Source organism: Bos mutus, chromosome 19 (genome assembly GCF_027580195.1).
Source record: "Bos mutus isolate GX-2022 chromosome 19, NWIPB_WYAK_1.1, whole genome shotgun sequence".
NCBI classification, from domain to species: Eukaryota; Metazoa; Chordata; class Mammalia; order Artiodactyla; family Bovidae; genus Bos; species Bos mutus.
In genome coordinates this window covers 42,036,367-42,063,137 of record NC_091635.1, presented here as the reverse complement: position 1 = coordinate 42,063,137, position 26,771 = coordinate 42,036,367, and the positions used below count along the sequence as shown (strand labels likewise).

At 45.9% G+C, this 26,771-nt stretch overlaps 1 protein-coding gene across 8 annotated transcripts in view; it reads right to left on the bottom strand.

Annotated features, from left to right (window-relative positions):
• Nucleotides 1-124: 124 nt before the first annotated feature.
• Nucleotides 125-26,771, bottom strand: part of BLTP2 (bridge-like lipid transfer protein family member 2) — a 32,869-nt gene continuing 6,222 nt past the window's right edge. For 2 of the 8 annotated variants that reach the window (XM_070390365.1, XM_070390366.1), the window contains exons 14-49: nt 26,439-26,697; nt 25,696-25,901; nt 23,385-24,477; nt 22,762-22,953; nt 22,423-22,625; nt 22,157-22,275; nt 21,829-22,049; nt 20,681-20,871; nt 20,461-20,560; nt 20,125-20,327; nt 18,729-19,023; nt 15,602-15,759; nt 15,111-15,317; nt 11,800-11,899; nt 11,144-11,326; nt 10,546-10,667; nt 9,936-10,091; nt 9,727-9,848; nt 8,979-9,159; nt 8,263-8,349; nt 7,961-8,071; nt 7,691-7,826; nt 7,457-7,587; nt 7,174-7,275; nt 6,755-6,889; nt 4,426-4,674; nt 4,249-4,332; nt 4,057-4,125; nt 3,645-3,714; nt 3,305-3,532; nt 3,099-3,139; nt 2,820-2,847; nt 2,621-2,710; nt 2,446-2,534; nt 2,214-2,324; nt 125-1,775 (exon numbers count right to left, since the gene is read on the bottom strand). In XM_070390365.1, the coding sequence (XP_070246466.1) occupies nt 1,551-1,775; nt 2,214-2,324; nt 2,446-2,534; nt 2,621-2,710; nt 2,820-2,847; nt 3,099-3,139; nt 3,305-3,532; nt 3,645-3,714; nt 4,057-4,125; nt 4,249-4,332; nt 4,426-4,674; nt 6,755-6,889; nt 7,174-7,275; nt 7,457-7,587; nt 7,691-7,826; nt 7,961-8,071; nt 8,263-8,349; nt 8,979-9,159; nt 9,727-9,848; nt 9,936-10,091; nt 10,546-10,667; nt 11,144-11,326; nt 11,800-11,899; nt 15,111-15,317; nt 15,602-15,759; nt 18,729-19,023; nt 20,125-20,327; nt 20,461-20,560; nt 20,681-20,871; nt 21,829-22,049; nt 22,157-22,275; nt 22,423-22,625; nt 22,762-22,953; nt 23,385-24,477; nt 25,696-25,901; nt 26,439-26,697 (6,297 nt within the window). In that variant the 3' untranslated portion in view covers nt 125-1,550. Of the gene's footprint in view, nt 1,776-2,213; nt 2,325-2,445; nt 2,535-2,620; nt 2,711-2,819; nt 2,848-3,098; nt 3,140-3,304; nt 3,533-3,644; nt 3,715-4,056; nt 4,126-4,248; nt 4,333-4,425; nt 4,675-5,054; nt 6,329-6,754; nt 6,890-7,173; nt 7,276-7,456; nt 7,588-7,690; nt 7,827-7,960; nt 8,072-8,262; nt 8,350-8,978; nt 9,160-9,726; nt 9,849-9,935; nt 10,092-10,545; nt 10,668-11,143; nt 11,327-11,799; nt 11,900-15,110; nt 15,318-15,601; nt 15,760-18,728; nt 19,024-20,124; nt 20,328-20,460; nt 20,561-20,680; nt 20,872-21,828; nt 22,050-22,156; nt 22,276-22,422; nt 22,626-22,761; nt 22,954-23,384; nt 24,478-25,695; nt 25,902-26,438; nt 26,698-26,771 lie in introns of those variants that run through there. The other 6 variants (XM_070390370.1, XM_005888188.2, XM_070390367.1 and 3 more) reach the window with 5 other exon arrangements.

The following is a 26,771-nucleotide window of genomic DNA, read 5'->3' as shown; positions in this document are numbered from 1 at the left end:
CATTAGTTTCTATTTCTAGTATTGTTTTTTTATCCAATGTGAAGTTCTGGTCATGACAACTTTAGAAATATGTAATAAAGCTTAAAAAGTCTCTAAAGAGAAACAAATGAGATAGTCAAAAGGCTTAAGGATACATTATTTATTTATATCTCAACCTAATTCTAAAAGAAGATGGAGATAATCTACTAAGATTTTTAAAAAAGGATTAAAACAGAAAAATGAAAATAAGAAAAGTAAAGGCAGAAAAGGAGGATGGAACCAAGAACATGGCTAGCATACAAAACATAACATGAGGTCCTGAACACTTGCTGGAAGTAGACCACAGACTGGGCCCTCAGGGGTCTAGCATCATATGAAAAGAAAAATAGACTCAGTTGAATATAAATTGGCTTTAAGGTAAAAACCAACCAGCAATTGAGGAAAAGCACAATTGGGTTCAGAGAAAATTTTCTCACATACATCCTTATATAGAACATTATGATCTATAAACACCCTTTACAGTATCCACAGCAATTAAATTTCATAGGGATCTTCATATGGATTGTCAAAGTATAATTCAGATAAAGCAGTTCTGCAGAGGTCAATAAAATGCCAGCTATGTACAGGGAAAATCTGGCTTAAACCAGGGACAAAATTAATAAACAGTACTCAGAGTACTTCCCAGACTCTCTTCAGATATGACTGAAGAATAATGAAAGTAAAGCTTTTAGGAAGTTAAAGAAAAATGAAAAGAAGTCATGAAGGCCAGAAATGTATTCAAATTTAAGGTTCAGATGATTTTCCTATAGGAAAAGTTTCTTGAGTTACATCTCTTATCTTAAATCTCAAAGTTGATGTCATGCCTCTTAATCCATTGGTTTGCCCATCACAAACTAAACCCTTGGCCATCTAGGGAAGAGATCAATTTAAGAATACTTATGTCTTTCAAAGAGGTTTTGTTTTGGAAAAAATGTGGATAGTTATTCCAGTTACACCTAAAGAAGACATGTAACCCACCCATGTTTCATTTCTTATTCTCTTCCTCACAGTATGCTATTAGATTAACTTTTTAAATTTTTAAAAATTAGACTGACTTTGGGCCCTAAATCATGTTTTACCTGCATATTTAGGGGTTGAAATAAATGCTAGCTTTTGAGATCTCTGAAAAACATTCATACTGCTTCTGACAAGCCTTTTAAACACATAAATAGCACCTTGGGAACCCATGAAATGTTATTGCTCATGAAAGGAAACATGGCACAGAAACAAGAAGGAAAAGTGGAATAAACTTCTGGCTAAAAACTGCAGGGTATAAGCACTGGTGAACTGAAATAAAGGTAAAGGTCCACACTCTGATCTGAGATTGAGAGAGAGGTTGTAAGATGAGGCAAGGACTAGGGCATCGTGGCTGCCAACAGCAGAACACCCAGTCTGAACTCTGGTTCAGCACCTAGAGGAACAGAATAAGAGGCTACAAAGTGAAAACAAACTGATCATCAGGTGGTCACAGTGGGCTGGCAGTGGAGGAAGTCCTCAGGTTCCCGGATGGGCCCCAACTCCAGTAGAGGAGCTCAAGCCAGCCTCGGGTGGACCAGGAAGGACTCCAGATTACAGTCAAAGTCCTTGAAGAACATGGACTCCGATGATGGACTAGACTGGGTAGCTTGTGTCTCCAAGACAAAGTTCACTGGATGCTTCTGTAGGAGCTCTGGGTCAAAGGCCACACCCCGGAAGAAAGGGTGGACCTGGAAGTGATGCAAATAACGTAGACGGTGAAGGGGATTCTGGTGTAAGAGCTGAAGGAAAACAGAGCATGAAGGATGAGAGACTGGGATATGAAAGGGACGGAACAGAGAAGCTGGAAAAGGAGAAAGAAGTTCATGGATCTGTGAAGGGCAGGGAGAGGAACCCAAAAGAACAGAGATATGTAAAAGTGGGAGAAATAGGCTAATTTTGGGGCAGCAGTAGGAATAAAGGAGCTGTATTGGTAAGAGAGCAGCACTCTCTCAGAAGTGACCTGCTATGGATAGGGACGAGCTTTGGAGGATCAGCAACTCAGGTATAAAGTCTGAAGTGCTAGTTAGAAGGCAACTAGTGAGGGAGTACTTGATCAAGTTGGAACAGCCCCCATACCTGCCCACCACCAATAACTAATCAGAGGAATGAGGACATATCACTTCAGTGATAGGGAAAGAAGTGAAAGGTTTTTGTAGTGAAGTCGTGCTCGCCCTTACCTCGTGGAGCAGGAGTGAGAGCCCCTGGTTAAGAGAAGATGGGATCTCAGAGTCATAGTGGGTCACACTTGCCAACATGGCCACATGATCTCTCTCTGCTGGCACCGGGAACTGAGTTAAGGGGTGGGAAGATGTCACTGCTTAGTAAGAATAAGGGAAGATTTCTTAACATCTTCTTTCTTCCCACCAGAAAGCAACTCCTCTCTGCCCAATGTCACTACCATTCTCTCACCTTTCCAGTTGACAGAGAGAAAAGCAAGACACCCAGGGACCACCAGTCAGCAGCATGGTTGTAAGGCCCTCCACTCAGGACCTCGGGCGCTACAGATTTGAAAGATACTTGTCACTGAATCTGTTAGCATTCCTCCTGCCTACTGCTTACCCATCAGCTTTAGCTTCTCCCTCACCCATGTACTGAAGAGTGCCACAGATAGTATAGGCGCGGGCTCCTTGGGGCAGGTGGCGGGACAAACCAAAGTCTGTCAGTTTCAAATGGCCTGTGAAAAACAAGGCATCAGCACCATTCTGTTCCAACCCTCATCAGTCATGACTTATTTCCAAACTGTGGTGCCTCTTATTCTGGGACTAGAAAAAGAAATGACTTACCTCGTTCATCCAGAAGGATATTCTCCATCTGAAAAACCACAGGTGAGAAGTTATTATTCATTCTCTTCCTTTCACCCCTTTTTCATCATGTGTATTCTCAGCTGAAGAAGATGCCCTTGCTCAGCAGCCAGGTCTATACTTGGAGGGCCCTTGCCCAAATCCTTAACACCCACTAGGGTCCCAAGGTCAACTGTTCTCAGCAGCTCCTCCCACCTTCTTGGACCTATTGGAACATCTTACTGAAGTCCCTCCTCAGACAAAAACAAAACATTTAGTTACCTTCACATCTCGATGGATGATGCCCAAGTCATGGAGATAGCCTGTGGACGACAGCAAGCATGAGGGTTACTGAAGCTCTTTGTCCTTTCCAATCTCCCTGATAGCTCCCACCCCGTTTCTATCCCTGTGGACTTCAATTCTCTCCTGCCTCCTCCCTCCCTCCTTAATTCCTTCCTCATTTCCATTACCACTCCTGTTTCACTTACACAGCACCAGGATCAGCTCAGCAGCAAAGAGGCGGATGGAAGCCTCAGTCAAGCGGCCAACAGCAGACCACAGGGAGTAAAGATCTGTGCTGCAGTAGCTGCACACTGCAAAGCAGCAGAAGTCTGGGCAATATTTGGGGCCTCCTGTGCCTGGGCGCAAGGCATTGCATGCCTCCTGCCCAAACCGATGCCACCTGCTGTCCCCTCTCCCTTTGGGAGAGAGCAGTACTACAAGAAGGGGAACAGAGCAAAGGCAGAACAAGCCAAAGGGATGGGTAATCTCAGGTGGGGAGTACAGCAAAAGTACCCTTGGGAATGAGGAGAGAAGCCAGTTACTCACTAATGAAGAGGTGTCGTTTTCCCTGCCAGCTGTCCCCCATACTGTGTACAAAAGGATGGTTGATCTGTCGCTATGGACAAAGAAGACAGGAAGTGAGGAACACTGAGGATCAAGGCAGCCAGAAGTCAGGCTTTACCTAGTTGTGCAGAAAGGAAGCTGCTGCCCCACCTCTCAGTTCAGGCTGCCTGCCTGGTACCCCACTACTAAGGAACACAGTGGATGTGCTGGAGAGTCTTCCCTCAGGACCTAGAATCACTCTACTGATAGCTGCATTTCCTGAGGTCTTCTGGTTACAGCAGAGGGAGGGGTCAGAGTCAGGAAAAGCAGGCTAGTTGGACACAAGAGGTGCTTTCTCCACCTGTAGTTTGGTTCTTCCGAAGATCCTTTCCAGAGCTGTGTGCATACTGCATACCTGGATGCTGACCTCCTCTTTGCACTGCCTCAGGATGTCCCTCTGTAGGACCTTTGCCTTGGGTACCACCTATAAAAGGAGAGGAGTGATGCTAGAGGGCAACAGTGGTATTATACTGTTTATTCCTCCCAACCTCTCTGGAATCAAGGCTGAGGCAGGGACTAGAGAATGTGGGAGTGCCTTGGTCCCTACCTTCACTGCAAATACTGCTTTCTGGCCACAATCTAACACCTTGAGGACTGTTCCAAAGGAGCCTTTAGCCACAAGGCCTAAAATCTGTACAGAGAAGTGGAGAACAGGGCAGTTGAGACTCTGTTTCTTGATTTCTCCTTGAGACTGAGACCCTTTCCAGGGATTCCACTGACCTACCTTTAGCTGCTGATGCCCACTAAGGGGCCTAATAGGAAATTCCGGCAGAAAGAGGTTGATGAACTGAGGCACTGGCCACTCAGGCAGCGGCTTCTCTACTAGTAGTGGGGCTGGCTCCAGGGGCTCCCGGTGCAGGAACTGATGCCCCCGTAGTCCCCACAGTTCTTTCACACCTGACCTTGTGGTCCCCACACCTGACCAGAGGCTCTTCCAGCCTTGGACCCAGGGGCCCCGGATGTTGCCACCCTGCTGAGAACCAAAGGAGCCACTAAACCTTCTGCCCCTGAGGCATTACAGGTTCTGCCCATCTTTAGCAGGCACTCCCTCAAATCTCAACCCTAAAGACATAGATTTGACCCAGGCAAGACGGCCACTGCCCTTGCATCAAGCCAAAGTCTGGATTTCCTGGACACAATGAAAATCCTCTAGGAAAGGAGTATTTGGACATTTCCCCCATATGGCATCAGAAATTCAGCCTGCACCTCTCAGTATGGGGCTGGGATAGCTACTTTGATACTAAAGCCTCCCTGCCCCACCCCCACAGTGGACACCACCAGTCAATTGCCAGGCCTCAAGCCTATGCCTCTTTCACCTCCCCTAAAGAAGCTGCCAGAGGCCCCACACCCTACCTTATGAGAAGCAGCCATCTGGGCATGGTGCCCCTGCCGGCAGCTCACTGCTCCCATCCCCAGCTTCTGCCTCCTCTCTCCTTCTGCTAAATCTGCTGTCCCAGTTACATAAGCAATTCCTTCCCCCCGTGCTGTTACACACAAGCCCCGCCTCTTTTCCTTGCTGTTCAAGACTAGAGAGGCAAATGATGCAGTCAAACCTCACTCTTATCCCCAAATCCTATCGCCCTGGTGAAGAACAGCTTAGAGCCAGGACTAAATATGTCAGCATGGGACCCATGTCACATTAGAGCTGGGAAATATCTGTGATACAGCTTCAGGCAGGAGGGAAGAAGCCACCCTCAGAGTGGCAGCTAGGATTGGTGGTTTCTTGGATTGATGGAGAGAAAAGGATACAGGCTGAAAGCATACACTCAATATAATTAGAAAAAAAAAAAAAACAGCATCAAATTTAAAATATATTTTTTCTCTTTAAATCACTTTTTTTTTTTTTTAACCATTCTTCAGGGGATACCCCAGGGAGAGAGATCCATGGCCAGCCCTGTCTCCTACTGCCATTCTCCAAAGTGAGGTTGGCAGTTTGGGGAGGGGCTGATTCCCCCAGAACACTAATACCTCTTTCATACAGGGTGGTGGGATGAGGGACAGAAGATCAGCCCCTCCCCTCCGCTTTCTGGCACACAGGGAGAGCAGTTACACTTACAAATATATATATATATATATATGTATTTTTTTATATATGCCTATTTATAAAAATTTATCACACTTGATCAGAACTGTCCCCCCCACCCTTTCAGTTGATCCCAAGGGAACCAGATTCTGGCCTTGGAGCCGTTCCCTGGGTCTTGCTCTCTTGATGCCTCTCTGGCCCTGGACCTGCTGATCAGTGTGAGGTAGAACTCAGCATTATCCATCGTGGTCTGCAAGGAACCAGCCAGCTGTTAAGGAGCAGGGCCTCTCTCCACAGCACCCTATGGGCTCCTGACCCCCACAAATCCTAAAGGATGAAGGGAAACACCTCCCACCCCACAAGTCCCTGGGGCCTGAGTCAGAGTCAGATCCTGTACTGCAGCCTCTCTTGGATTGCCGGATCACTTGCGCCTGCCAAAGATGGACTTCTTCCCAGGATTCTTGTTGCCCACACTTAAACCGATGAGGAGCCGGGCCTTCTCCTCCTCTTCCTGCTGTTGCATGTTGAGGTCTGATTTAGTTTCTAGTTTTCCCCGGACCTCAGACCCTGTTGCAGGCTTCAGCCTTAGCTTCTCTTTGATTACCTGATAGGTTAGAGAGGAGTAAAAGGGAAGGTGAATATTAATGGGACAGGCAGAGTAAGTTAACTGGAACAAGTCAATATTTATTTAACTTACATGGACACACAATGGGGGCAATTCAGATTATTAAACGATCTCTGCTCTCAAGAAGCTTACAGTGTATTAGAACCCATTCTAAACATGAACTTATGTCAGTCCTCACTTCCCTAAAAATCAACAGTAGTTAACATATATGAAACACTCAGTAGACATTCAATTTAACCATCTGAGCAAAGTCATGGAGAGGACAGGAGTAACAATCACTCCATTCACCTGCCCCCTTCCCATGGCTGCCTGCTAACACATACATGTTACAACAAAATGCCCCTGAGCAGAGGATCTGCTTGCCAGCCTCTGCTAACCAAACAGCCATGAACTCTGCCGGGATACCTGGGCAACCAGGGCTTTGCGGCTGTCCCTCTTGACAGCCATGGCAAAGTCTAGCCACGTCCATGTGTTGTTGTGGTACTCCAGACAGGGCAGCACCAGGTTAAGGTCACCCCAGTCCACACTGTTCTTCTCACCCTGCAACAGAAAGAGTGGGAGGGAAGAGAAGAGAAAAAAATATATCGGCTGCCATTTTTAGTCCAAGCCAGTACTTGAGTCCACACCTGGTATCTTTCTGCAGCAGCAACCTACAGATACTGATACTGACTTCTCCCTATCTCAGTCTGGTACTGATTCCTAAGAGAATCCAGAGGGAATAGCACATTACCCACAGACCACCTTCACTATCTCTGTTTTTAATCTCTGATCTTATCTGGTACCCTTCCCATACTGTTCTAAGGAAGTGCTGGGAAAGGGCAGACCTTGTAGCTGACGCACAGTGGAACCTGTGGGATCTTTATATAGATGAAGGAGTTGTTCATGGCAGCTCGCTCTTTCATCTTGTCAATATCATCGACAGGGTGCTAGGAAAGGAAAGAAGTATGTACCCCTCAAACCATCACAAGAAATTCAGGACCCCAAACATCTCCAACTCCTTTCATCCCTGGAGTAGACTCAAAAAGAAACAGAAGAAATCCCCAGCCGGGCCAAACAGAGTACCCCAGGACTCTCCCATTTTCCTATTATCAGGGGCCTGTCCGGTACCTCAGGTGCTTTGCGAAATGACCTTCTGACCCCAGAACTCCGATTCAAGCCCTGTGCCACACCCTTCCCAGGGCCCAGTGGTGCTGTATCATCTGTTGCAATCAGCTGCCGAGGCTTCACCACTGGTATTCCTACAAAAAAGCAAGTACACTAGCTGTTGTCCTCCTTCGGAAGCTTCAGCCATCTCTGGGGCTGTGACCCCAGTCCTCTGGAGCTCCCCATTAAAGTTCTCACCAGTAGTCACCAGTTTGGACTTATCTTCTTCATCACCAACCTCATCATCTTCCACACTTCGGCCAGGAAAGAAAAAACCCATTATTCTATGGAAGAACTGGTGTGTCAGCTGGATGGTGAGAGGCACCACATTTACCTAAAGAGGAAAAAGGCTGAAGAAGCAATTAAGCTCAGACATCATCCCTCAGTTTACCTACCCCTAATGTAACAATGCACAGATAGCTTTTCACTGCCTTTTGTTCCTGGGTCCCCAAAGGAGTGTTTACTAACCTCAAAGTGCTCCTTAACAGAAATACCCCCAACTGGGGGCCGGACTTTGCTAAAGAGGCGAAGGGCCAGTTGTCGTCCAGACTGGCAAGAACTCTGGGGCCGCAGGACTACCTGTAGGAGAGACAGTGATAAATCAATCCACAAATCCTCTGCAGACTGAGAGAAGCAGCAATGGTCTTGCTAATCTAGGCAAGTTTCCATCTCACATCACCACATTGTATCCCATAGCTGGGAAGTGTCATTGCAAATGCCCAGTGTTAGGAAGCCTGTAAATGGGCTAGGAATAGGGATCTAAGACTTACCTTATAGACAGCATTAGGGAGGAGATTGTTCATAGTGAACCAGCCCAACTCCAGAAGATGTTCTGCTGTGTCATCCGATTTATTCACCTATAAAGACAGATCCCAACCCCCCAACCCACTATAATAAGCCTTTCTCAGGAGCCTGCCAGAGGATTGCTACCTATATCATTTGTTTTCAAGTTCTACAAATGCTTTTGTTATGTCTTTCAATCTTAGACTCAAAACATCCTCTAATCCAGTATTTCTAATGGGCACTGATGGCCAGGGCACTAAGTGCCAACAATACTTTCCAGTCCCTATGACATTAAGAAATGGTCTCAACACGTTTCCAAATATCTCTAGGGGAGATGGAAGAATAATGAAGAACGTCCTGTCCTCCACGCCAAGGGTAACTGCAGGAAAGACGTATGCCAGTATAGAATTAATGATTCTATTCTAAGCTGGACTTGGGAGACTACTTTCCTCTGGCCATACAGAACAATTTTCTTCTTCAATGAGGGAAGCATTTGATCAAGCTCATCTGTATCTCTATTATTTACTATCACAAACAAATGTGCATGAGGGGTACTCTCTCTACTAATGTTTCCATCATTATTAATAACCACTCATACCACCATTAACAATCAAATAATAGTCTCTCTTTGTGAGTTAGACTCCTGAGAAAGGTCAATGCCTCTCAATACTGCTGTCTTTGTGTGACTGTATATACCCGATACCTTGCTGTAGAGGAACCGCTGCAGCTCCAGTTCAGCAATTCCTAGCTGTCCGTCTTCCTCGGTCAAGCGCCATCGTGCCTGAGCAAAGTAGAATTCAGTGCGGCGGACCACACTCACATCCTCTTGCTGCTTTCGCAGCTCCATCTTGTTGGCCTGCTGCAACTGGAAATCCTTAAAACACCTATAAAAGGATAGGAAAGTCAAAGCCAATACAGGCAACAGCATTTGGGTTAGAGGTGGAGTGGAGTGCCCTAGAATGATGCAGGAGGTAAACCCAGAGATGGACCTATTCTAGAACAACCATTCCCTAAATATTTTCATTGGATTCATTGTTTCTTACACGCTGCCACGTGAGGACAAATACCATCTTCAGTTCTACAGCTTCTTGAAGTAAGCTGTTCCTACTAATAACCCCTGCAATTATATCTGCAATCGTGTTCCCTACTGATCAACTTCAAAACATTTTATTTTTAGTTCAGTTGCACAGCATCATGGCCACAAAAATGATCTTTCTGAACTACTTGTTTTTCTTTTTCCTGAGGTACTCTAGTAAGGATCCTAAAAAAGGGCTCTCCTGTTCTCAACCTGTTGGCCAAGTCTAACAAGGCTCATTCAGGAAAAGGTGCCTGAATTTACTACATCAGCCTTCGATAACATACACTAGACCTAAAGACTATCAGAACGCAGGCAAAAGAAACTGACTCCATCTTGGGCACTGGAGAAGGGCATGGGGAGAATGCTGTGGCACCTGATTAGGATATTAAGCTCTTCACTTTCCAGCTGTAAGTTGGCCTTCTCCTGGTTTAGCTGCAACTGAAGCTTTAGGTTCAGGTCAAGCAGGTTCTCATTCTTGCTATCATCCTGCAAAGACTAGGGAGCCAGAACAGGAGAAACTGAGAAATTGCCCATGTCTTAGAAGACCTCCCTACCGTCAGATTCCCTACTCCAGGAGACTACCTTCATGATAGAATACATCTGCTTTTCCAGCTGCCGTATCTGTGCCACATGCTGCCGCACTGCCTCCTGCAAATGTAATATGCTGCTGCGCTGCTCCTCAGGATTGCTAGAGATCTCGAGCTGGAACCTGACCCGCTGCTTCTTCTCACTGTGCTCCTAAAGGAACAGAAAAGGAAATGAACAAGAGACAAGCCTTGCAGTAACATAAAATATAGAGAGGAACAAGAAATGACCTCTTCCGGAATGTTCACCTTCATCTGTCACCGTTAGTAGCAAGAATAAGGAGGAGGCCAAGACGAAAGATTTGGCAATGTGGATTTCACAATAAGCCAGTTCCACAGGGGAGGGACAGAGATGGAAGTGAGGAGCAGTCTGGTGTTTTTCGAGGTAAGTGACTAAAGAAAAAATTGACCAAGGAAAACAAGGGACACTCAGACCTTTCCTAGATAACTAAAATTTCAACTGCTGCTGCTAACTAAAAGAGGATAAATCATCCATCAGGCCCTTTTTCAGTCTGAAGCATGGCTTTTGTTACTGGAGCCCAAATAAAACCACAAGGTCTGGGGGTTCCTCTGAGGCTAACTGGCATTCTATAACAGATCCTACTCACCTTCCGCTTGGGTTCTACATGGAGCAGCAGGTTATTGACGATGTCCAGGATCATAGCATATTGAGCTGGGTTGGTGGAGATTTCCAGCTCATGATGGATGAGGGTAAAGGTATCCACAGCCCCTAAATAATTGTTTGCAGCTGAATAAGAGAGTTTCTCCCTAAATTTCTATCCCATCTCCTAATCCATATCTTGAACCATGTCTGTTAATTAACCCCATAAAAGGGCTTGGTGAGATATGTTCATGGGTAGAAACACCTGCTTATTTCAGAATCAAACAATATGCATTCATTCCAGTTATTTGTTTTTTTTTGACTGAGACTCCCGGCATGTGGGATCTTAGTGCCCCAACCAGGGATCAAACCTGTGCGCCCTGCAGTGGAAGCACAAAGTCTTAACTATGGGACCACCAGACAAGTCCCCCATTTATTCCAATTCTGTTCTTTCCTAGCAGTACTTAAAAAATAAAAAGCAAAGTGAAATGCTAATGCCCTGTGCATAGTGGGACTCTTAATAACACTACTGCCTCAAAACCACCAAGGAAATTACTTTCACAAGGTTCCTACTCCCCCCCAAAAGCCTTTCAAACCCTGAATACCTTCTTGCTTCTTCAGGAGATCTTCCTTTTCCTGGTTCTCAGGAACCTCAGGTGGCTTAATCTGTGTTGCCAGCTCAGGATCAATGTCATGGCTGTAACTAATATAGTACATTCTGCAGTTGCAGCGTGAAATGATCCTCTGGATTTGCTGGGCTTGCTGTGCCTCAGCTGGCTGGTTCCAATCTGGGAAGAGGTAGGAAAGAGATAAGAGGAAGACATTCTCAAAAGAGGTATTTTAAGAGCCTCCCAGCTATGTGTGATGTCTAGGTAACTCTAGACACTTGCTTTCAATATAGCCTAACACAAAAATGGTCCTAATCCACATATATTAATCTTGTGTGTCTGCGTGCGTGCGTGCGTGCTCAGTCGCTCAGTCACATCTGACTCTTTTGTGATCCCGTAGACTGTAGCCCACCAGACTCCTCCGTCCATGGCAAGAATACTGGAGCAGGTTGCCATTTCCTTCTACAGGGGAATCTTTCTGACCCAGGAATTGAACCTGTGTCTCCTGCTCCTCCTACACTAGCAGGAAGACTCTTTACCACTGAGTCACCTGGGAAGCCCATATTAATCTTAAGAATAAGTAAAGAAACGAGACCCCCTTCAGGATGCATGTCTGCTCCTCACCACATGATGGGGAAGAGGTGAGAACTGACCTGTGGTGGTGGTAACCATGCCTCCCACTGCCTGCCCGCTCTCCATCAGCTCCTGCACAGAGTCCAAACTACGCTGCCGGTGCTCCTCAATATTCTTTACCTGCAGACAGAGAGATATAGGCATCTTTAACTCCTTGGGGGACCAGTAGCTTGTCCTGTCCAACTGGGTCATATATCTCCATAACGCAAGTATAACACTATTTAGGCTTTCACTGCCTAGAACTGATGAATCTCCCAAGGTAAAGGACAAATGTCCCTCTCTCCTGGCTCAAACTACCCAAGCTCTCCAAACCCAACTTGAGTTACATTCACGTTTTGCCAGGACTCAGGCCAGAAAAATACGAGCTAGGTAAGAATCGTGTCCAATCTCACACCCATAAGGATGGCTGCTGCTAACTCGCTTCAGTTGTGTCCGACTCTGTGCGACCCCATAGATGGCAGCCCACCAGGCTGCCCCATCCCTGGGATTCTCCAGGCAAGAACACTGGAGTGGGTTGCCATTTCCTTCTCCAATGAATGAAAGTGAAAAGTCGAAGTGAAGTCAGTCAGTCATGTCCGACTCTTAGCGACCCCATGGACTGCAGCCTACCAGGTTCCTCCATCCATGGGATTTTCCAGGCAAGAGTACTGGAGTGGGGTGCCATTGCCTTCTCCATAAGGATGGCTACCATAAAAAAATGAGAAAATAAGGCAAGGATGTGCAGAAACTGGAACTCTGTGTACTGTTGATGAGAAGTAAAATGTTATAGCCAATATGGAAAACAGTATGGCAGTTCTGCAAAAAATGAAAAACAAGGACTTCTCTGGTGGTCCAGTGGTTAAGACTCCCTGTTTCCAATGCAGGGGGCATGGGTTCAATCCCTGGTTAGGGAACTAAGATCCTACATGCCACACAGTGTGGCCAAAAATTAAAAACAAACAAAAAAAATTAACAGAATTACTCTATAATCCAGCAATTCTACTTCTGAATATATACCCAAAAGAATTAAAGGCAAGGTCTTGAATAAAAATGTATACTCCCATATTCATAATAGTGTTATTCACAATAGCTAAAATATGGAAGTCACCCAAGTGTTCATCAATGGATGAGTAGAGAAATAAAATGTGGTATATATATACAATAGAATTCAGGTTTAAAAGGAAGGAAATTTTAACACATGCTACAACATGGATGAACCTTGAAGACAATATACGAAGTGAAATAAGTCAGTTGGTCACAAAAAGACATATATATGATTCCACTTACATGACATACCTAAAATTTTATATATATATATATATAAAAAATAGATATTTAAGAGCACTCAAAATCATAGAGATAGAAAAGAGAATGGTGGGTGCCAGGACCTGGGGGAAAGCGAAATGGGGAGTTACTATTTAATGGGTATAGTTTCAGTTTTACAAAATGCAAAGAGTTTGGGACATGGATGGTGACGATGGCTGTAAAACATTATGAATGTACTTAATACAACTATACATTTAAAATGGTTATGATGATAAATTTTCTATAATGTTATCAATTTTTTTTGGCCATGTACACTGCATGGAGCTCTTCGAACCTGCACCCCTGCAGTGGTTTGCAGAGTCTTAACCACTGGACTGTCAGGGAAGTCCCTTTTTATCTTTTTTATGTTTATAAGTTTTATATTATGTATATTTTAATTACAATTTTTAAAAATGGAAAAAAATCACATCATGAGCAAAAAAAATTCATCAAAACAAATGACTTCCCACCCATTTTGGTATTCGTGTGTTTGTGTTCTTGCTGTTTTCTGTCTTCGGACTGTTCTGACACTGTTGCTATGGGGGAAGGGAACTGAATCCTTTGGACTCTCTCTGCCAAGCTGAAGTCAAAGTGAATAGAATGAGTGATAACGAGAAGAACACAGACAACCTGCCAAGTCACAAAAAAATTCATATAGGAATGGCAATATCAAAGTCCTTCCCACCTCAGCCAAGGACATTCTACTCTAAGGCTAATACCACAGTCTGAGAAAAAAAGAATTCCCTTGCAAAAGAAGGCATGCCAAAAGAACAAGAGGTCCAGAAAACACCAGGAAGGGAGACCTTGCATAGCTCATCCTGCCTACCTCTGCATGAACAGCTGACATTTCCTCCGCCTATCTCCTGAGACTACGGTAAACAGTACTGCTTGCCTTATTACAGCTGTAATATATCAGCATGACCTCTCATACTATCATCAACCTGACCCTGATTCAATGCTTATTACCTCTTACATAACTTATACTTGGGGTTGAGCCTTAAGATCATTGGAGTAATAAGTACCAGTCAGGGAGGAGGGAAGAGGGGTTAGCTCTGTCTCCAGTGAGTAGAATGAAAAATGAAATTATCATGTTGGTCCCAATCAGACGTAGCTGGATCCAATAACTCATCTGAATGGACCACACCCAGAACAATGTGGACATTTAACACCTATTAAGTAATCACAATGCAGAATAGTGGCCAGATACATCTCATACCCATTAGAGCTCCCAATAAATTTGATGATAGTATATCCTAGAAATTACAGTGCAAACTTAGTCTTACCAAAATGCTGAAAATTTATAGTTTAGTCCCTGCCAACTGCTCACAATCTCACCTAACAAAAAAAATTACCTTAATATACAACTAAGACCTCCCCAAACATACTGACTTAAATAAGACTTTACTTCCATCTGAATGAAGCTTTGTATTTTTCAAAGAACTTTCTCTTTGATCCTTTCAACAACCTTGTGTGAGTGAAATATTAATTCAGTTTCACAAATAAAGGTGACTTGCCCAAGGGCTCATGGCTACTAAAACGGCAAAACTGAAATCATATCTCATGTAATAACCTGCCTCCCAGACAAGCAGTCTTTCTATTCAACCTTACCGATTTTCTGAAACAACTAATCAACCATCTTCATGAGAGATCAGAGAAAGGGCAGCTAGAGAGCTTATTGAAAATTCCCAGACTTACTGCCTGTTTTTTTTGGCTGCCTACTGATAAGTATGATCTTATTAATAGTGGTCAGCAATCTCAAGTTAAAAAGTTGCAACTCATTTTATTCTCATGTTGGGAAATGAGAATTTCTCTTGCAATGAAACAGAATAAGTAGTATGAGATCTAAAAAAAAAGAAAAAGCACTATGTTGTCACAGATCACAGGCCAGAGACTGCATGGAGTTTCTATATTCAAGTGTTACGAGCCTCATTATTCTACAACCTGCTAGCAAAAGGTACTATCAAGGACCCTGCAAGCCATTTTGGTGAAAGGTGCCAACTATGGAGAACTGGAGAGATATCAGGCCTTCCCAGTCCTGCCGACTAACCTCTAACCAGAGCTGTGGGCCATCCTGCTCAGTGGGGCTGCTTTCAGTGGTGGCAAAGTACTGCATGCCATCTAGGATGCAAGTCCAGGAAGTCTTTTGCTTCAATGTATCACCATACCAGGCTGGATGGTGTTGGCACTGGAGCAGCTGGGCTTTGGCAGCAGACACAATGACACAGCCTTCCGTCTCTGCTCCACGAAGAACCATCTATGCCAGAAACAGAAGCAGAGTCACAGCACAGGGGCCGGGAAGAAAATGGAAGGTTAGTCAAAGGACTGTACCAGTGACTACAGGTGGGTCTAATTCTGGCTTAGTGAGCTCTGCTGGCTTCTACTAACGGAAGCGATTATCCATGATACCTGTTATTAATAAAAAGTATAGTGTTTTGGAGCTCTCCCCACCTATTCTTATGTAGAAGTGGAGGGGGGCAGGTAAACACACATGATTATCATCTAGCCCTATTCTGGGGTACTCTAGTAAAGAGAAGGTACCTGGCAGTTGACCAGTTCGATAAGGCAGTTTCGGTTATATATGTCATCAGTCTGGCAGGCAGCAATGCCACACAACTGGTCACTCACACCTGACTCCTCTTCTGTGAACACTACGAACCTATCTGTCTCTTCAATCAGCTTCTTCAACATGTAGGCACCTGGCAGAGGAATAAGAAGGCAGGTGGAAAGCCACAGAGTCAAAGCAAAGAGAACACATCCAGGGCCAAACTCACCTTCTTTCAATTTCTCTAGAACATATTCTCCCCAACCTGCAACTCCAGCTCAGCCCACTCCACCCCTTTTGGGTAACAGTTGTCATTTCATTTTCCTTCAATTTTAAAAAGTTAGATTCCCAAGAGAAACTTAGAAACACTATGTAAACGCTAGCATTTCTTTCTCTTAGGCATATCCACCTCTGAATTACTCTAGGATCTTTTCCCCTTCCATCGTGTTCCTTCTATTTTTCAGTTTATATATTTTTTTAATTTTTAATTTACGTTTTAAATTGAAGGATAACTGCTTTACAGAATTGTGCTGGTTTCTGTCAAACATCAACATAAATCAGCCACAGGTATACATATGTCCCCTCCCTCTCGACTTCAAATTGTTTTAAATGCTATTTGTTGACTACTCCTTTCCACGTAAATCATTCCCTTGCCATCAGTGTCACTGTGTTCTAGCTCTACTGCTTTCTCTGATCATGCCTTTAGATCGTCCACCTTCTCCCAGGTTTTAGAGATAAGTCTATCTCTTGAGGTCTCTCCTTGGCCTGTTCCCTGTGCTTTCTTCTAAAGTTTGTCCAACAATGGTAGGTTAAGAGCACTGTCTCCAGAATTAGACTAGCGTGCCTATGTTCAAGATCCTATCTCTGCCAATTACTTGGATGGTAATCTTTGGCAGTTGGCTTTAACCTGTTTCCTTGTGTGTAAAATAATAGTAACTATCTAATATGGTTTTTGAGAGAATTAAATGGAATAGTATATAAAGTATTTTACAGGATACCTGCCACACAGTTAAGCATTATCTCCTGGGCATTAACTCTTAGCTCTATGCTGAAACTCCCAATCTCTAACTCTAAGCCGAAGCTTTTAGATCCTCATTTCCGCCTGTTTTTTAGACGTTATCCAGATGTACTACTTGCACGACAAACTCAGCATGTCCAAATTTGAACTCAACAATCCTACATCTCCACAAACCTGTGTAGCCTCTGGCTTTCCTATTTCTGATATTATTGTTACTATCAAGTCACCAGGCTCAAAGCATCAGTCAATTGTTCTCTCTTTCTCCATGTTCTAACTCCCTCTTCCAACCAGCCGCCAAACCCTACATATGTACAGAACACTTCTGTTCGTCCCCTCATCGCCACTCCCACTGCCTCTGCCTAGTTCAGGCGCTCCTGGCCTCCTGTTAAAATGCCGTAATAGTTTCCTCATTTGTCTCCCCCACCTCCAGTTACTTTCTCTCCAGCCCTCCCCAACACCACCACCAGATTTATCTTTCTAAAAGTAAAATTCTAGTGATGACACAGCCCTATTCAAATCCTTCAGCAGTTCACCGCTGTTTCCTGAATAAGGAACAAAAACTCCCGAGCCTTGTGTGAAAGACCTTTGATGTTCTACCTGTGGCTTTCCTTTCCAGCATCTTCCCCATTAGCTACACCTTGTGCCAGCCCAGACTGTTCACTCTCCTCTGAGCATACTGAGCGTGACCAACTCCACTCCTGTTCAAGATATTCCCTTGGCTTTCAGTGCCCTTTCTCCTCATTTCCACATGCTTAAACCACACTCAGCCTTACTAAACCATTCTAAGTCCAGCTCAAATGCTACTTCCTCAATAAACCCTTCCCTGACCATAGGGCCTCCTTCACTACAGTTAAGAACTCACATAAGCTGTAAGTTCTCTCTAGTGGCACTCAGCATTTTTCGCCTTGTCTTTAAACTCATCATAAACTTGCATTCCTCTGTACTTGTTATTCCCTCTCCCTAAAATGCCCTCTTCCTTTTCTTTGCCTATTAAACCTCTCAGTCATGTCTGACTTCTGCAAGCCCATGGGCTGCAGCCCGACAGGCTCCCCTGTCCATGGGATTTCCCAGGCAAGAATACTGAAATGGGTTGTTATTTCCTTCTCCAGGGGATCTTCCTGACCCAGGAATCGAACCTGCATCTCCTGCACTACAGGTGAATTCTTTATCACTGAGTCACTGGAGAAGCCCCTTATCAGTCTTACTCTCTTTTAAGACCCATCTTAATTATATTATCTTTTCTGTGAAGCCTTTCTAGACTTCCCTACGCTCATTTAAATAGTTTCTTCTTAAACATTCCTACCAAGCATTTTCATGACTTATTTTTTTTGGCTGCACTGCACTGCACGCAGGATTTCAGTTCCTTGACCTGGCAAATCCACGCCTCCTGCAGTGGAAACTCGGAGTCTTAACCACTGGACCCCCAGGAAGTTCCTCACGACTCTTAGTTTCAAAACTTCCCCTCATCTTTACAATTCTAATGTTTAGGGTCACATGTCTAGTACATTACAAACCGTCAGTAAAGCTAAAAAGTGAATCCATGAATGAATGAGTGATTGATTCAGTGAGTAAATGAACTAATCTTAGCTCAAAGATGATAAACTTGTCGAGGCAAGTAGAATGTCATATATATTTCTCGCTAAATCCAGTACAGTGCTTTGTGCCTATGAGGTATTCAAAAAATATTTATTGACTGAACAAATTCATCAAAACACAAAATAATTCTCTAATTCTTTGTTTCTTCTCCTTAGTCATTCTGACTAAGTCATCACTCCTTCCTGATCCTCTTCTCCTGGCCAAAGGACCAGACCCTTTTTTCTTTTTTGCCAGAATCTTAAGTTTCCTGACCAGGGATTGAACCTATGCCCCCTGCAATGGAAGCATGGAGTCTTAACCACTGGACCACCAGGGAAGTCCCATAAACCAGACCCTTTAATGTCCACCTGGCACTGCTATGTAAGACTTAGGTGGCCTAATATGGAAAAATAACAGTTTCATCTCTACACACAGATTGAACCACCCAGAATTAGTCCTTCTCAAACTCCTGTTCAAGCCCACATACATATTCTAAACCTAACCCTTCAGAGTCTTCTCTCCCAGCTTACCTCCTGAAGACCCCTTATCAGGCTGTCCACTGAAGCTGGGAGTGCTGACAGGAGGTGGGGTTGGGGCACTGGAAGGAACGCTCTGCTTTGGTTTTTTGGCTGGCAGGTGGGGATCAATCTTTAACCCCTTCAGTGCCTCAGTAGAGAGGTTACGTTTGAGCACAGCCGCCTTTTTGTAGCCATCATATAAACCAAAGGCAATGTCCCGATTGGTGGTTGTCCAGGAAGCCCGTAAATCTACCAAGTGCAGCTGATGTGTGTGAAAGGCAGAATCCCCAACTCGAGTAGAGGGCTCCTAGGAAACAGGGAAAGGACCTCAGAGTTGCATGGAAATTCCCACCATTCCTCCTGAACCACAAATGCAAAGATAACAAACATGCTTGCTGAATAACAGACCTCTTCTGAGTGATACAAGATGACTGAGTGAAAAACTACGTGGGCTTAGTGTGTGTATTATATTACACTCTGACTATATCCCCTGTATTTTAAACACAGTGTTATTGTTTGTTTGTTTTTAGTCACTAAGTTGTGTCCAACTCTTTTTCGACCCCCATGTGCTATATATAGCCCACCAGGCTCCTCTCTCCATGGGATTTCCCAAGCAAGAATACGGGAGTGGGTTGCCATTTCCTTCCTCAGGGGATCTTCCCAACCTAGGGATTGAACCTGCATCTCCTGTACTGCAGGCGGATTCTCTGCCACCGAGCCACTGGGGAAGCTCTATCCACTGTATTTTAAATGACTCAAAAGAATTTCATCTCAAAATCCTTCCTTAATTGGGGGCAGAGGAGGGACCACCAAATAAAGCACTAGTGAAAAAACAAGTTTTACTCTATTTCCTGAAAAGCAAGAGACTATCTTCAGAAAGAGGGGAAAAAAGAAACTTTCAGAAAGAGGGGTGCACATACTAGTGAATATATCATAAACGAACAACATAGATAATTAGAACCTAGTTAGGAACATTACCCGGGACTTAACCTAAAGCCTACTGCTATGAACTGAATTGTGTCCTCACACGAAATTTTTATGTTGAGGCCATAATCCCCAATGTAATATAATGGGGATTATAAAGATGGGGCCTTTAGGAGGTAATTAGGTTTAGATGGGGTCCTAACCAGGGTTGGGCCCTCATGACAGGATTAGTGTCATCACAAGAAGAGCCATCAGAGAGCTTCCTTCTTTTCCTGGCTGGTGAGGTCACAGTGAGAAGGCAGCCATCAGCAAGCCAGGAAGACAGCCCCCACCAGAACCTGACCACGCTGCCCAGCCTCCAGCAGTGAGACAAATTTCTGCTGTTTAAGCCCCTTTGCTTACAGTATTCTGTTATGGCAGCCTGAGCAGACTTAGACAGCTACTGATACAAGCAAGGCAGTAGAGTGAATGTGTCAGGTGGTACCTCCTCAGCTGTGCGACTGCTGTGCCGTTGGTAGGTAAGGGAGGACAGGCTCAGTAGGTGGGTCTTTGTTACCAAGGGATCAAGGCAGTGGTCAGCATTCTCTTCAGCGGGCGAAGCCATCAGGTGGACAGTCGCCTGGCTTAGGTCACTAACCATCTGGGTCACACTCCAGTCAGAGATGAGGCGCCGCATCACTGTGCCCGCTGAGGAGAGGAGGCACACAGGGCCCATGCAAGCCAGCACAGAAGGCCAGTGTGGGGCACAGAGAGAGGCGGGGGGCACTGAGGAGCAGGACGGGGGACAGGCGCGGAGAGACAAGGGAGCCTCTGGTCTCACCTTGAGGTATCAGCCGCTGAGTTCCCCGAGTGAAGACGTGGCCCTGACTGCACTCAATCTGGATGCCACGCTGCTGGGCGAATGAGGCCCAGTAATGCACCTGGCAACAAGAGAACATAACACTGAACCGAGGACAGCGCCAGGGAGGTGACTCACCCAGTGAGGGAAAACAAGAAAACTAGAGAAGTGGACAGCTGTCAGCAGCGCCATCAGAGCTGACCTGCAGCTGGGGAAAGAGCGCGGTATAGGAAAGTTGCTTGTAGTGCTGGCCGAGTTTCTTCTTGCTGGGTTTCAGGTTGTTGAAGAGCTTTCCCCTACAAATAGGCCTTGTGACACTAGTCCAAGTTGCCCAGAAGTTCTGCATCCAGCGCAGGGTGCTACTATACAGCAGAATCCGGGGCTGGGATATCGCTGCAAAAGAAATGATAGACATTTCCCAGCTGTGGTTAAAACTCAGATGAAAGGACTACCCTGGTGGTCCAGTGCTAAGACTCTGTGCTCCCAATGCAGGGGGCCTGGGTTCAACCTCTGGTCGGGGAACTAGAGCGCATATGCCGCAACTAACAGCTTGCATGCCACAGGCCTCAACTAAAAAATTTCACAGGCCATAATGAGGATTCTGCGTGCCAACTTAGACCTGGCACAGCCAAATAAATTAAAAAAAAAAAAAATGCAGATGAAGCTAAATCTTTTCCTAGCTTCAGGGTTTTGCTTTTTTTTAAAAATTCACTTGTTGAAGGGCTTCCCAGGTGGCACTAGTAGTAAAGAACCTGACTGCCGATGCAGTTAACTCGAGATGTGGGTTCAATCCCTGCGTCGAGAAGAGCCCCTGGAGAAGGAAATGGGAACCCACCCCAGTATTCTTGCCTGGGAAATTCCATGGACAGAGGAGCCGGGCAGGCTGTAGTCCTTGGGGTGGCAAAGAGCTGGACACGACTGAGCACACCACACACTGCTAAAGCAATAGCTCCCGGTACTTTCTTTCTTTTTTTCATTTTGGCTGTGCTGGGCCTTCAGCAGCACAGGGGCTTCACTGCCCCAGCATATGGGATCTTAGTTCCCTAGTTACAGATCAAACCCATGTCCCCTGCATTGGAAGGCAGATTGACAACCACTGTACCACCAGGAAGGCCCCCAAGCTTCAGATTTCAGAGGTTTAACAACCCCAATGGCACTCAAGCCTCACACTCTCTCCTTTCAAAGACCCAAGAACTCTACTTCTACCAACCCTCTTCCAAAAAGGATCCTAACCCCAAAGCTCCCTTGCTCTTTTCTGATCCCCTCTCCAGAGGGTCAAGATGAAGCCCTCAGTGTCTAAGCTCATCCTCCCAAGCCCTTTCTCCCCATTGCCCCAGACCCAAGCCTCACTTCCACTGTGCCGAGTCAGATCCATCTTGATGGAGAGATTGAGGTTCTCAGAGCGAAAGGCCCGGTAGGAGTCATGGAACTGGCCCAAGGGCACCTCAGGCAGGAACTCTGGGGCCCGCAAAGTGACACCATGGTGATCGTGGGGGTTCCCGTGACACAGCCACTGCAGGTCCAGGGTCATGCAGAGGTCAGGCAGGTGAAGGAAGCAGCAGTCGTCATACCTGGCTCACAACACAGCCCTGGTCACCAGCGGCCCCTCGGCTCTCCCCATCTCCCCCAACCCTGAGTCCCACACACCGTCTGAGGCTCCATCCGTTACTTCACTCACTTAGAGGCTGTTCTCACGTTGATATCCAAGTCACCCTTGAACACAAACTGACCGGGTTTCCAGTGAAAAGACAGGTGGTTCCATTCCCAGTGCATATTTTCAGTTGTGTTGTATGGATCCTGTAACCACCCCAAAAACTTGGTGAGATATAACTAAGCGTTATCACCTCCTCCTCCCAAATCAGTGCTTTTCTCTCTTCCCCCATATGCTGTACAAGCCCCAGCCCTACCATCCTCAGAAGAAAACAGTTCCTCTGGACCCCTCACCTCAGTGGCCAGCTGGTGCAGGTTGGCCTGTTCAATGTCCATGTGCCAGTCCCCGTGGAACAGAAGACGGCTCTTGTCCCACCAGGGCAGGGGTGGACTGGGGTCAGCTGAGGGCTTGGTCAAGAGGTCCACACACTGGCCAATCAGTGTCCATGCTGGATCCCAGCACGGGCCCCATACCACGGTGTACTGGAAGATTTCCGCTGGGGCAGAGGAGCACAGGACGCAGCCTGTTATACACTTTCACCCCTCTCTTTGGCCTTTACTCCAGAAGGGCCTCAGCTCATCTCCCACCCATCACCACCATCTCAGTCAAATCATCTGCCCTCCCCTACTCACAGTGGAAATCGTGATAGAACTTGAGTGGAGGCATGTTCCTCTCGATGGCCACATTGCCCCAAGGAAGCCCCAGCGGCAGGATCTGGCGCCGCCGAGAGCAGGGCTGACCGCTCTGCTCAGTGCCCACCAGTCGACCCATCAGCCGCCAGTCACGGATCTCAAACAAGTACCGGGGATAGTCTCTTATCCGCACTGTCAACACAGGGAGGACACACAGTGGCTACCCAGGAAACTGAGCACTTGCAGGCCCTGCTTCCCCCTGCCACTATTTTTACATCTATTTCACAAAGTCAACTGAGAGAATAAGAGCTGGCAGTTGGCAGCAAAGCCAAAAAAAGGGCACGGAGACCTTGAACAGAGAGTGAGGGGGATAACACTGAGATCCAAGAGCCACACCAACCCTGAAGATGACTGTGTTAGCTGTGCCCCTGTGTTCAGCCAAGCAGTTTCAGGGTGAAATTCAGGAACAGGGAAAAGGAAGAGGAGTCCACCCATCCCACTCCACCCACGCCCAAAACAGCCGCATTTCCCAATATAACTGAGCTCCTCTGTAATTGCTCAAAGAGCTCCCTGGAGCTCCAAGGGCAAACCCTGGGCTCTGCAAACAAAGAAGTGTTACTTACCCAGAAATGTCTTGACGCTGCACTTGAGCATCCTACACCACTGAATGACAAGATCTATTCCCTCAGCAGGGAAAGGGCTGCCTGGATCAAGCTCTCGAACCTGCTCTAGCACACGCTCAGGACCGTGGAAGGAGGCATCTGCCAGAGCCACCAGTTCTAGCCCTGCCAGGCTCCAAGTGAGCAGTGCCCGGCGCATGGGCGTGTTGCCATAGAGACGACGGGAGCGCTGGATGTAGATTTCGATGTTTTTATGTTCCAAAGAGGCATACAGCTCCTCGATTTTGCGGGCAGGCAGTAACTCCCCGTGCTGCTTCCGCAGGGCGGCCACTTTGGCATCCAGCAACTGCAGCCTTTTGGCACTCTCCTTACTTTCATCCTTCATCAGCTCGTAGTTATCACGAAGTTTCACCTCAAAAATGTCATCCAGGAAAACCCATGAGAAGTGCTGGACCTTCAGGAGTATATCAGGTGGGAGCGGGGCAGAGCTGGGAGAAGCCTGAGAGCGAGACCCTCCATGCAGGCCCTTCAGCCACTTCTGAACTCCCACGGCCTCGTCCAGAGTCCGAGAGAAATCATACTGATAAGGAAACTCCACGGAGACTGAACCCAGGGAGAGGAGCCACACGTGGTTCCGGAGCGTCTGCAGCCCAGGGAAGGGGTTCCGGTGAAGGATCATTTCCTCCAGCTCGGGGAGCAGCTGCACCTCCACCTCCTTGAAGCTGAAGATGCTGTTGCCATCGAAGCCCGCAGCCAGCTCTGGGCAGTAAGCCTGCAGTGAACCCCCGTGCCGGCTCAGGGACACACTCTCGGCAGCCAGGGTAATGAACTTGTCCTCAGCTACAAAAGCTGTCAGCTTGGCTGTGCTCACCTCCAGCGTCAGGTTTAGCAGCCGCTTTGGCGGGGAGGACTCTGGGGGACAGCCTTCTGGCTCAGAGGGGGTCGCTGCAGTCTCTAGCTCAACAAGGGGAACAGTCTCAGGGAAAAGAGTGGTTCTTAGTAGGTCTCGGCACTGCAGGGTGGCCAGCACATGCTGGTACAAGTACATGTGATCTGGGGGGCTCCAGAGTAAGGTCAGCCCTGAGCCACACTGAACCTTTACAGAACAAGAGGAAAGGATTGATCGATTACCACATCGTAGAACATGAGAGATGCAGAAACTATTATATACACGCACAAGAACTATCTCTACTCAGAAGTCTTTCCTGAGCAACCACATTAATTACCCCCTTGCTTTGCTCCTCTTTGCACTAGTATGCTGAGCTAACAGTTCCTACTTATACTTACAAGCACTTACTCTTTTTTTAAGTTCTCCTCAACCGGATTCTAAATTGTCTGAGAGTAGAAACCATTTAATTCTCTGGTATCTACCAGAGAATATCCAGTGTACAGATGTACTCGATAAGTCATTTGGCTTTTATGTTTCTGCTCATGATTTACCTTTCCACAACAACCACCTTCTGTATAATAACTACTGCAAGAATCAACTGGAAAATGTTTCATGCGCTGATTGTACCTTGACTTAATTCTTAAAAAGTACTGGTCACAAGTTCATATAGCAACTGACTTATGGGAAAGTATGCCTCAAAGAAGGGATTAGAGGAACTCTGTTAGCCTGAAAAACAAAGTCAATTGTCCATAGTTAAGCAGACAGAGAAAATTTAAATTCCAAGACCAAAAAATTCCTCTGAGTTCCAATCTCTGTAAAGGAAACTCTTCAGTTTCCAAAGGAAGTTGAAGTCCGATGAACAGGGAAATATCTCACTCTCCTCCCAAGAGGACCCCATGTCCAACTGAAATGATACCCTGAGAAGAAAGGTACTGGGAAGCCTCTCAAAGCTTTCCAGTGCCTCCATCTTCAGATCTCTTCCAGCCCGTTGATGAGCTGAGTGCTTCAGTAAAATGCCACCAGGCATGACCTTTAAGAGCCCTTTATTTATATATATATATCCATATATCAGATATATGCACTGAAATCTTTACAGTTGAAATTATATGTCTGATATCTGCTTCAAAATAATCCCATAGTAGAAGGCAGGCACGACTGCTCAGAGTTTAACTAAATGAGGTTGGTCCTAAGTTGGTAATTATTGAGGCCAGGTATGGTTGCATGAAAGTTCATATATTCTCTGGTTTTATATGTATTTTAAGTTCCATATTAAAAGATAAAAATGTACAACACAAGCCAGGAAAAAAGACCAACCACTAGGCGTTACGTTTCTCACAGGTGAGTTTCACAATGTGACTCAAGACTGGAAAATGCTCTAAGCCAGGGAAAAACCAATCTGACCCCACCTTGCCATAGAAACATTACCTCTAGAGAGCGGATGCTGCTGTGATAGGTGACGGAGAGCATGGAGAAGCTGAGCACTGGAGTGGGGATGTCAGGAGCCTTACAACAGGGCTGCATCTTCTCTGTGACTGACTTCACCAGCGCAAGCACAAGTCCTTGAACACCCATAGTGGAGGTCTCAGCACTTCCCAGGACAGTCAGTGTGTCCAGCCGGATCTCAGAAGCACCTAACATCCAGAAACCATGTCAGGGTTGGTGCTTGGCTCTCAAACGCCAACGTCAGTCCTCACTCTCCTTCCTTCCTTATTCCCTTCACTCTGGTTATCCTTAATCCCCACACTTTCCTAACCTAATTCCTCATGTTTTAGGGAAGTTTTTCCTTTCCCATTTTAACCTAACTACAGCTGGCAGGGCCAAAGAAGTACCCAAACTCCCACCAATTCCCCAGAGATACATCAGTTTCTCTCTAGAACTAAATACACAAAGAAACAGAAAACTAACTGCATCTCCTTCTCCTGATCAGATATCAAAGCTGTTTTTTCTTATACACTTTGCTCTCTGTAAGCCCTTAAGAAATATCAAGAAGCCCAACAGTTACACAAGACCTTTTAACATTTCCTGCCTCTGACTTAGAAAATTTTCGAATAACTGATTTTATTACGTGAGGAGCAGCAGCGTAATCTGCTTAGGTTACAAACTACCCACTTCAGTATAGCATACTGTATACTATACTGTGTAAACTACCCACTTCCTGTCCCACTTACCAACCAGGGCAGAAAGGGTGAACAAGTTCATGTCCTCCACCTTCAAGTCTACCTTCCACAGTAACGACACAGATTCCCCAAATGAGGATTCCCTAGAGACAGCTGACTTCCCAGACTGTGGACCCATCAAGGAGAAGATCCGAGACAGACACTGAGCACAGGTATCTGATGCCTCCACCTGCAGTCCTCGGATGGTACAGTCAAGAAAGAGGGTATCTGACTGAGTGCTGGACAGGCCCAGAGGCTGGTTATAGCTACCCTAGAAAAGAAACAACAGGACTTCATCAGAAGCATGCCGACACACAGTTCTGTCATGCACAGGTGCACCATCTG